This window comes from Phoca vitulina, unplaced genomic scaffold (assembly GCF_004348235.1).
Source record: "Phoca vitulina isolate PV1807 unplaced genomic scaffold, GSC_HSeal_1.0 scaffold7, whole genome shotgun sequence".
In the NCBI taxonomy this organism is placed as follows: Eukaryota; Metazoa; Chordata; class Mammalia; order Carnivora; family Phocidae; genus Phoca; species Phoca vitulina.
In genome coordinates, this window is record NW_022589710.1 from 10,599,582 (window position 1) to 10,611,038 (window position 11,457).

Here is an 11,457-nt window from a genome sequence, read left to right on the forward strand (position 1 = left end):
TGGAAGATTCCAAATAGGTTGACTGTGAATGCTCAATAAATTCCTAGCGTGGGAATAAGGCCAAGACTTGAGCCTTATTGGACTAAAAGACCGGCAAAGCCCTGGGTATAAAAGCTTCGTCTACACTAGGAAAAGGAGATGAGATACAAATAACACCTTGGCCAGAGGTGAAAGTAAGGTCTGGGGCACGGATTTTCTGCCTGGCTGGGAACAAAGTATCTCCAAGTGGTGTGCACATTTACCATGTGGTTGCATTTAGGAGATCAGGTCTCAGATTAGTCAGGGGAGACCAGAGTTCGGGGCAAGGTATCAGTTGTTGGAAAATTGAGGTAAAAGACAGAATCCAGTTGTGCTGCCAACATCAGAAGGTAAGCAGATGACTATGCAAAGTTAGGGAGCGGCTGATGGAGGACTGGGCCCAGGTTCCGGAGCACGGCTAAGAATGTAGCTAAAAGTGACGCATACAGAGAAAGGCAAAGGAATTCAGCGGTAACGGTCAAAGAGAGGAAGAGCACAGAGCAAACAGATGAGGGTATCTATAGGCTTCCAGCTGCTTTGGGCTACACCTATGCCTAGCAAGCAATATGAAATAGTCTACAAGGCCCAAATCCCCTCCCCTTAGGACTAAGCAGAGTTGAGATCTGCCCTCTGTTACCCCTCTTCCTATCTCTGACCGCCCAGCCTTTGGATTCTACCTGCCTAGATCTCTAATACTTGTCTTGGCTGATCACCCTGAAATTGACCTCTCATCTATCTACACCTGAAGTCTACTCCTCTTAGCTGGAATGACAGTCCCTTGCCTTTTGACCTGGCCTGTCACCTTGCTGCCCACAATGAAAAGATCAAGCTTGTGCCCCACACACCTTGTGGTGATGGGCGTCAATGCTAATGAGCCAACTCCACAATCCATTTCTTCAAAATAATCAATGCTCTAATAATATTCATAAAAATGATTTTCCTGCCCTTATGGTTTTCATATTGCCCAAATAAGGATGCCTTCGCTTTGTTCACCAATTCCAATTGCTTAGCAATGGCTGTCTGGGGTGTGTGCATATTTTTAATTATTTAATTAGTTTTCTTTTTATTGGTTTTTTTAATATTTTTTAATCAGATAAACATGCATGTTTAAAGTTAATAGTCAAATAATTCTACAAGGCTTATTACAAAAAAAAATGGTAGTTTCTTATCTCCCTCAGCCCCATATCCCCCTTTCATGAGGTATTTTCACGACTTTTCACCAATTAAATGAAATTGGTCTCTAAGTCTTTAAATAACAGTTTTGTAAATCTACTGCTTAGTTGTGTTTCTCTTCCAGTCTTACATTTATTGACCTCCTATTATAGTAAAATTTAAAGATTTTATTCTTTTTCTTTTCTCCATCTCACTGTACTCATGCACCTTTCCCATCTTTTCATCTTCCCAAAATAATTATAGTTTTGTAATTTTAGATAGAGCAATATTTGGAGTTTATAGTATCATTACTATATAAATACTATTCACATGTAATAACTGTAATTATTTTTCCTTTCCTGTGCAACTTTTTATTTTCCCTGGAATTAATAATTGCCTTATTATCTTCATTTATTTCATTTTCTATGTACTTATCATTAATTTAATACCTGTCTTTGACAGTTGTCTAAATCTCTTCTCAAGACTTCCAACACATGGGATAGTCTATTAATTTCATCTTCCTGAAGAAGTGTGTTCAGGAACTTTCTAATCTGTTCCATACCTCTATGCCTGGTACACTCACTGTCTTCCTGGTGTCTCCCTTCACTGTCCTGTGGATTCCTTTTGCTCCCAGCTTCCTGTGTCTCATATCTAGCTTTTTCTTAGTTTACACCTTTATTTTCATGGAACACATCTACCAGTCACTTCCTAAAAAAAGGTATGTGGGAAGGAAATAGTTTTGAGAATTAGTACGTCTGAAGATTCCCCCCACATATCTAACTGATCCTTTGAATGGGTATCAAATTTTGGGTTGGTAATAATTTGGAAGCATATTGCTCTATTGTTCCCTACATTCTAATTTTGCTTTTGAGAAGTCAAAAGCCATTCTGATCCCAATCCTTTATGTGACTTACTTGTTGTCCTTCTAAAAGCTTGTAGGATCTCCTTTGTCATCAATATTCTGAAATCTCATAATGAAGAGCCCTTGATGTGGGTCTATTTTCATCCATTTTGAGGGTCCTTAATGAACCCTTTCAGTCTGGAAGCTTATGCCCTTCCAGAGAAATTTCTCTTGAATTGTTTGGTTGATGAATTTCTCCTCTCCATCTTCTCTATTTCCTTCTTCAGGAACTTTCATTACTCAGATGTTCGATCTCTCAAACTGTCCTTAAAAATTATTTTTATTAATATCTCATCCTCTATTTTCCATCTCCTTCTATTTTTGCTTTATTTCAGGGAGATCTACTCAACCTTATCTTCCATCTTTGCACCAAGTTTTTCATTTTTGCTGTTACATTTTTAAATTTTAGGAGTCTATTTTTTATCCACTGAATATTCCTTTTTAAATAGTATTCTTTCTTATTTCATGTATAAATAGTATTCTTATTTCATGCAGGCCATGTCTTCTCTCATTCTCCATATTAATGATACACCTTAATTTTTAAATTTTTCTTCTTCTGTTTAATCTCTGTTTCTTCCAAGTTGCTTTGTTTCTGTTTCCTTCCCTCTCCCTCTCTCTCTATCTCCCTCTTTCTCTCTCAAATGTTAGAGGCTTTCCTCAGATGTTTTGTAATCTTTGGTTTTCTTCTCATATTTAAGTGGGGACTGAAAACCTGATTTTAATACAGGCTCACTCCCAAGTATGATATAATGGTTACCTTTTTCTTTTCACCTGGAGTCACTTTTCATATGTTATTGGCCACAGGGGAGGGGGCCTCCTCCATGTCACCAGAGATGCTCACAATTTCTTCAGCCACTCCAATCTTGGGCCCTGGAGGTCCTGGGGGTGGCTGGGCATGTGGGGCATGTTCCCATCATCTTGGAGGGGCACTGGATAGTTGTAGGCTGTGGCTTGGTTAATCATCGTGGTATATTTGGTGAAGGGGCTGAGGAGGGCAGAATTATAGTGAGCCCCCCAATGGTGAAGGATGCGACCAGCACCATCTCCTTGGCCCAGGCATCCTTGAGGTAGGCAGTGGGTCTCCCAGCCATCTTGGTCATGGCAGCAGCTGTGGTGGCAAGGACATAATGTTTATCTTAAAGAAAGATCAGGATTGTTTCTGTATCTCATTAATCACTTTCTATCATAGTCACCAAGAAGGATTCCATTAGTGTCACATTGAACAGTGCATTGGTTACCGTTAAAGGCAGGAAATTAGAAATAAATGAGCAAAGTCCATAGCAGGTTAGATATAAGGGGTTAAAAAAATCATCAGCAGAGCTCTCTTCCAAGGTTTCTGGAATTATCAAATGTCTTTCCACTGAAATTTTTAAAGAATGAAGCAGATAAACTGCCTTTCCAAATGACATAAGGACTAAATTAGCCAATACTCTCACCTGGAATTTGAATTAGATACTCTTCACAAGACTGACTCACTGTACTATGTAGAGATGCTAGCAGTTATCCCCAACCACACACCTTTCTTGAAAGAAAGAAAGTTCACATCCCTGGAAAGAACAGTCCTGTGTACCTCTGTCCTCCACCACACCTGAATGGACCGTAAATGGACCTAACTCAAACTGGGCCTCTCTGATTCTCTCTCTTGGGATATGGGAAATAGGACACTGAGAAACAGGTAAATGGTAGGGACTCCCTGACTAAAAGGTTAAATAGGGTCAAAGCCAGAGTTTATACCATGGCCAAACAAATTTTAAAAAAACAATAATTTATGAGACAGAAGAGAGAATGCCAATATGTAGAAAGCAGTAGAAGCAAGCAGATTTACAGAAGAAGCAGAGATAAGAAAAGGCAGAGTGCCACCAAAGACTGAAGAAATGGTTTTGGAAACTGACTTTCCAGATGATTTGGTATATGTCCCTTACCTCCTCTGTGTCTTTTCAGTAAATTCACTTTGTACTTGAGCTAGTGTGTATAAGCTTCTGTTCTTTGTCATCAAAGGATAAAATATTCATCAAGTATAATAGTCCGGACCCATGAAGAAAAAGATGGCACATCAAACATGGTAACAGAGGAAAGTCTAATAAATGGATTATTTACAAAGAGGGATAGAGTGTAAGGAAACCAGCCTCAGGTCTAGCAACAACAGGGAGCTCTTACTACCATGTAGCTGAAAGGGCAAGAGGAGGAAGCATCCGTCTTAGTCTGGAGAGAGGAGGGACTTTCCAACAGGAGCTATGGTCATAGGTAGATAGACACAGACAACCCACAGCAACCTAGCAGGAAGGGAATCAAGAGAATAAATATCCTGACTTACTCCCTTCCTGGCCTCTACATACCATAGATGCCTCCTACTGTCAAACCCACTAAAAGACATAGGGCAAAGGAGCCTCCAATGTAGTCAGTGGGTCGAGAAAGATGGTGAGTAGACCTGGAGAGAAAAATGGAAAATACCTAGCACACAAAGAAACTTCTGTCCACATTTTCTGGGAAAACCTAGCTCTCCTCTCTTGAACCCTGGGTAACTTCTTTTTAGCCTCTCTGCTAACCAAGAAAGGAGGAGCACAACAGAAATTCAAATGTGTCCCAGTCAAATTCAGCTTCCTCATCATCACTCATCTACTCATTCTCATTATTTAATTATAAAGTAGCACCAAGGGATGCCTGGGTGGCTCAGTCAGTTAAGAGTTTGCCTTCGGCTCAGGTCATAATCCCAGGGTCCTGGGATCAAGCCCCGCATCGGGCTCCCTGCTCTGCGGAAAGCCTGCTTCTCCCTCTGCCTGCCACTCCCCCTGCTTGTGCTCTCTCTCTTTGACAAGTAAATAAACAAAATCTTAAAAAAAAAAAAAAAGTAGCACCAATCTTTCGGTCATAGATAAGACATGTTAGTCATGGATTTCCTTCAGAATTCAGAAATAGAAATTCCAGGTTATCCATTTATGAGCACACATGAATACAAATATATGGCAAGTCCATTTCATTTTCCTGCAGAATTATGCCTTCTACTTCCCTCCTTGCTCACCCAGAACATCTTATCATTTTATGCAGTAATTCTCAATCTATAGGGATAAAGCTTAAAATAATCAGTGAATGAGAATGAACACACACACACACACACACACACACACACATATCCTCCTTGGATGTCAGAGGCCACATAAATTAGAAGCTTTCTCTTGGAGAAGAAGCTCAAAAAAGCAAAATTCTAACTTAAGGATATTATATTTCCTTCAAATTAACCATTGCTCCTAATGAGAACATGTCTAGATAATCTTAAGTTATGATAGAAACTTGGCACAAGAAGGTCAGAAGTTCTAGAACCACCCATGTGGCCCCATAATGTCTTCATCTCCACAACAGGCCCTGGCAGAACTCTGTCAGGGCAGGCATTAGAGGTGCCAGTGAACCTCGATTGCATATCACCCCCGCTGCCTGGTCTTTGATGAGCAGATAAGATTGGTGATGAGCCTTTCATCTTTAGGTCATAGTTCAAAGCCCTGCCTCAGACTCATAGTTAAAAGCTGCTCCTTCTGTAGACGGTGGGAAACAAGTGGGTGTACTCAACCCACTTCTTCCTAGATGAAAGCTCTCGAACAAAACTACCCCAATACATCTGGCACTAATTAATCAGTGCAGATTCCTGCGGTGAGGAGAAGGGAGACTGGGAAGAAGCTCTGAACTCACAGAGACTCTGGGAGAGAGTTTGGCCCAATTATGGCAAAACACAAAACAGCCTGGAAATGTTACTTTGAAATTGCTAACTCTAATCACAGGATCTCAAAGTGTAAGAAAGGCCTTGTTTACATTATCTTGGTGGGCTGGGACCACATGAATATTAACATCCTCCCTTCATAAGTGAGAACCTTTCCATGCTGGGGTGATACTCCTACATAAGATTATAATACTGAAGGTTTGCATCTGCTCAGTAGGATCCAAGTCTCCCAACACCCAAAGACTTTCAGTTAGTTGTGTTCTCTACTAATGAGTACTGATGTGAATGGGCAGATAGCAGCATTAGGTTATAAACTCTTGGCAGAATTGGTCTGCGTGCCTTCTTAATGTCTGGTGCTAAATTATCACTCAGATCACCACTAGCACAGGCTCAAAGAAACAGAGAAAACAGACAAAGCTGGGAGGCAGGTGAAGGATAGAGCATAGGTAATGTTACTCTGTCTATCTCATGGGGAAAGCCACTGGGCCATCAGGGAGATTAGTCTAAACAAAAATAATGGTTGCCCATAGCTACCGGTCAGCAAGACCCAATGCGCTAAAGCACACAAGAGTCTGTGTCCTCCTGTGGATGAGTCCTATGGAAAACAGGGGAAGGGTCAAACTCAGGAGATTCAAGGGGCTGCAAGGGGATTAGCAATAGATACCATTTATTCACCCGGCCTTTTATTAAGATAAATAAAAGTAAAAAAAAAAAAAAAGATAAAGTAGACTTCCCTGGTTGGCAAATTTTTCGCAAAACTCCAAAAATGACATCGTATATTCTCTCTCTACTGGGGAGAATAGAGGAAAGGGACAGTTGGGGAGAAGACTACCAAACAGGTCATAGCAAAGTTTTAATCTGTGAGATGAAATTGTGTTATCCACTGCATCCTACATTTGGGACTAAAAATGCCCCCAGATCTGGCAGAAAATATCTATTAGCATTTTCTTTGAATTGACCTCTTGCCCAGTAGATTGCAAAAGAGTTTTTGTATTATGATTTCATTTTATGTAAAATTATAAATACAAATATAGACATAGATGCATAAAGAGATGACTGGGCCAATGTAGAAGTATGTAGAATAGTTATATCTGAATGGTAGGCATTCAGGGGACTTCATAATATTCAACATTGTTTGATTTTTCTACAATGAATATGTGTTATCTTCATAAACAAAAAAAGCTGTCAAAATAATTTTCCTTAAACTAATCATAAGCCAGCATATTCAGAAATTTTATTATACAAGCAAGAGAGAGAACATATATTAAATGCCTCCCTTGCACTCAGGACTGTGTGTGTCACAAACCCTGTGAATTATTATTTTTCTTTTACATATAAGAAACAAAAGCTCAGAGAGTTTGACTAACCTGATCGAGACTTCTGCAAATGTTATCAACTTTTTGGCAAAGCAGAAATCCAGACCTGGCTACTTTTCCCCTTAGCTTGAGAAAGAATCCCAGGAAATGAGAAAGTTTGGGGTGGAAAGCGCCAGCCTGGGAACTGACTCTCAAAGCTCCCCCTGAGCCTCCTTAATGGCAGAACTGGGCTTTGTGGATCCATCAATACAGAGCACGTTGCCCTCCTAGGAGAGGTGTGGCCAAAACAAATGAGAGCAAGATGTTTTGTGATCGTTGAGTAGCAGGAATAGCTGTGAGGACTCGCATGCCACCCATGACATGGTCTGGAGAACATCCACAATGAAGGCAGCAGACCACTACTTGAAGTCCAATTGACCCTACATCAAAGCACAGCACAGAGGATCAGGAGCCTAGGCTTTAGCCACGCTCAGAATCACTTGAAATAGCCACACTTCTCTGAGCTCCGGTTTCCTCAGCAGTGAAGCAAAAGGGTTTGCCTAGAAAATCTCTAAAGGCCTTTCCAGTTCTAGGAATTCTATAATCCATGATCTAATTCCAACCATGGCTTCTCTTGGATTCATTCAACAATTGCCCTAGCACGTTCAACTGGTCCACCAGACATTGCTTCGGGGCCTAAAATTACGTGTGCTAACTCAGAGATGTAGAACGTCTTTTGTAATCTGCGTAGGATTTTGCTACCTACTTAGCTTTGTTTCATAACCACAATTATCTTTGAAAAACAGACAAATCTATTTACTCTCTATCATCTCTGTTCCAAATGGGGCCAATCTCTCCCTCCCCTTCTTATTAGAAAATCCCAAATTCTCAGGTGGGAGTCAGGATAACTCAGGAGATTTGGCAGGATGAGCTTGGACTCTTTCCCACTGGGTCCCAAATGCTTTATTTCCTAAGAGCTGCTTTTGTAAGGCCAGCAAGAAAGGCTGAGTTAATAGTTCGAATTTATAAATAGTTTTTGCAAATTAAACAGAATTCTCTATCCGAAAGGCAACCAGGAGAGTGGTTCTGGCTCCTATATTATTTCCTCACAAGCAAACATTCAAAAGGCCAGTGAAAGCCCCTTGATGCAGCAGGTAGGCACTTCCTTATCAAAACGGACCAGAAGAGTGAGCTGAACCACCCAGGAAATCATATATCCGCCCTTTAATAATATTAACCGGGAAAATCTCAGAGACAATGATAGCACGAACAATTATAAACATGGGCTGCAGATGGCTGAACACAATAGTCAAACTCAATTGCTATTTGGAAAGAATAAACCAGAAATGAATTTAAATATGTGGTTCAGAGGTCAGCTGCTAATATTTCATCTGGTACAATCCACAGCCTGCTTTCCAGGGTAGGTGGGCAAAGAACCCAAGCCTTTTGGATAAGGGAAGGGCCTTCTCCAATTTGGAAATTCTACATAAACAGCATGAAGCCAGTCTTCAACCTCCTGTGGAGGCATGATGGCCCGAAGATGCACTGACCTCTCCCTCGCTCCTTACCCTTCACAGGGTAACTGGTGGCCAAGGGGTATATCTGAAAGCTTGCTCTTCATGGTCTCTGAATAGTCATTTGCAGTATTCATTCCAAGAAATCAATTTTCTGAAGTGTATTTCATAGACTTTAATAAGTTCTCTGTTTAAAAACAACCTTTGAGGGGCGCCTGGCTGGCTCAGTCCGAAGAGCTTGGGACTCTTAATCTCAGGGTCATGAGTTTGAGCCCCACGTTGGGCATAGAGATTACTTAAATAGATAAAACTTAAAAAAAAAAAAAAAAAAACCTTTTGAAACTCTCTATTCAAATATATTTCATGCATTCTTATTGAGTCATTCCTTTGACAAACCCTGTGTTATCTGCCTTCTCTCTAAAATATGATATATTTTAATTGGGTCAAGGATATGTGTGTACTGTTTTTTTAGAGAATTTTTTTTCATTTCTAGAGACATGTTATATCTAAGGGTACATCCTAGTCCAAGTTAATAAAAGAGTCTGTTTGCCTTCCCTGCCTTGGCATGTCCCACCTTTCATAGAGTCTAATGAGTGACTCATATTTTTGGCTGACTTTTTCTTGAATATCAGGTCTTCTCTGAGTAAGCAACACATCTTCTACACAGATACTGCATGCCTGCCCGCCCACCCATCCCAGCCTAAGTGCTGTTTGTCCTGCTTCCTCTGATAGGAAAAACTATTCATTCAAATTCTGTCTTCCCACTCACTTCTTAAGCTCAGAGAATGGGTGGGGTTGAAGAATTTGATGGCACTAGCTCTGAGATTCACCCTTGTATCTCTACTTTTGAACATGTCATGACTAAGCACCCGAAGACTCTAAACCCACTTATGATTTACTTTTTGCCTCCACAGATGCTTTCAAACCTGATTCTAAATGCCAACATAATGCAAGGAGCTTTACATACCCAAGTAGACAGGAAGGGAAATCATGTAGAGAGTCAGTGTGGCCAGTACTGCTCATCTTCCCCTTTACCCAACTCATCTCCAATTCTCTCATCCTTAAGGTGTTACCTGTTCCAGGAAGCTTCCCCTGGCCCCAACACTACCCACCTTTGGTTATCTATCACTCCTCTCTGGAGGTTTAACATCACTATCATTGCATTTAATTTCACTGTATTGTAATTAGCTGTTTATAGGTCTATTTCCTCAATGAAAATGGGAACTAAGTATTTTTCATTTTTGATGTCCTGTGCTTGATCCAGTCTAGCACGTAAAAGGCATCCATTCAGAGTGAGAATTAATGGTCATTAATGTTGTTCAACGGCTGTCTGAGTCATTTAGGAAAATACGAATTTCAGACTCCAAGGCCAAAATGTACGCAATTAGTAAGAAAAATATCTGAGAGCCCTCTGCAGAAACTTTAAAAAAAAAAAAAAGTATTCCAAATGGCTGCTGGTTCTCGCAGGCATTCGCGCATATATTTCACTCTGCCTTCTGTTAAGACTGACTATTCCTATGACCCAGTAGGCTGCACACCTCAGCTACCACCACGCGTATCTCCGCTGCCGCCTCTACCACCCCCACAACCCCCGCACCGCTCCTTCCGCCTCCGGCATCACCGCCAGTGCAATACCCACTCCCACAGCTGTCTCCACCAATGTGATCACCTCCTCCACTGTCTCCACTCCCTCTACCACCTCCTCCGCCTCTTCTACGACCTTGACCACCTCCTTCACAACCTTCTTGGTTACTGCCTCCACCACCCGGAGGACCTCCATCACCTTCTCCACCAACTCTTCTTCCACCACCCGCCTTCACCATCTTCATTATCATCTCCGTCTCCCCCAACACCTCAGCCATAAGCTTCACCACCGTTATTACCACCACTACCTCTACCACCAGCTCTACTGCCTTCAACTCCACTATTTTTACCATCTCTTCCCCCTCCATCTCCATCTTTCCCACTTGTCCCACTTCCATAACCTCTCAGACTACTTCTTCTTCTTCCTCCACTACATCCTTCCCCTCTGTCTCCTTCTCTGTCACCACATCCTCCACTCCCTCCACCATTACCTCCCTCTGCCTCTTCACCTCCTCCATCATCACCGGTGTTTCTCCTCTTCAAGGATCATCTTCCTCAAATACATTTGGGGAATATAAAGGAGACTGATTTCGGGGCACCTGGGTGGCTCAGTCATTAAGCATCTGCCTTCGGCTCAGGTCATGATCCCAGGGTCCTGGGATCGAGCCCCACATCGGGCTCCCTGCTCAGCGGGAAGCCTGCTTCTCCCTCTCCCACTCCTCCCTGCTTGTGTTCCCTCTCTCGCTGTGTCTCTCTCTGTCAAATCAATAAATAAAAATCTTTAAAAAATAAAGGAGACTGATTTCATAATCCTTTCTGCTTATTCACTATCTCTTGCTTTCTTTCCTGCTCCCACCACTTTTGTCATCTTTTCACACCCCTCTGCCCCATAGACATCTTTGGACCTATTATAAACCTACAAGTGATCCTGCTCTTGACACATGTTTAAAAATGAAATTGGTTTGCAAAGCTTCACTGGAAGTTGTGGAAGCTTGGGGCACAGGTCAGAGAAGGCAGAGCATAGTAAAAGTGTGTCCTCCCTGTCCTTCAGCAGTGAGCATCTCTGTTCTACGATTCTCAAACCTATTTCTACTGTTGTTCCCAAACCATCACTAGAAAGGGTCCCATCTGGGGGCCATAGAGTAGAAATGTAGGATGATTCTTCCCTCTCTTGTAGGCCTTGAAACCAAAATTTTATGCAAAAAAAGTACAACACAAGCTATTTCACCCACTGACAATGACTTTAACCAAGGCAAAACGGCCTAGAAACAAAGTACAATCTAA

At 41.6% G+C, this 11,457-nt stretch overlaps 1 protein-coding gene and 1 pseudogene across 1 annotated transcript; both read right to left on the minus strand.

Annotated features, from left to right (window-relative positions):
* Positions 1 to 2,908: 2,908 nt before the first annotated feature.
* Positions 2,909 to 3,162, minus strand: LOC116633347 (annotated as a pseudogene).
* Positions 3,163 to 10,088: 6,926 nt separating this feature from the next.
* LOC116632619 (glycine-rich cell wall structural protein 1.0-like) lies at positions 10,089 to 10,547 on the minus strand. Its single transcript, XM_032404566.1, has one exon. The coding sequence runs from the start codon at positions 10,545 to 10,547 to the stop codon at positions 10,089 to 10,091; it is 459 nt and encodes a 152-aa protein (XP_032260457.1).
* Between the last annotated feature and the right edge of the window lie 910 nt (positions 10,548 to 11,457).

Coding starts and splice junctions, on each gene's coding strand:
- LOC116632619 (XM_032404566.1), bottom strand. CDS start 10,547: ATGGAGATGGAGGGGGAAGAGATGGTAAAAATAGTGGAGTTGAAGGCA.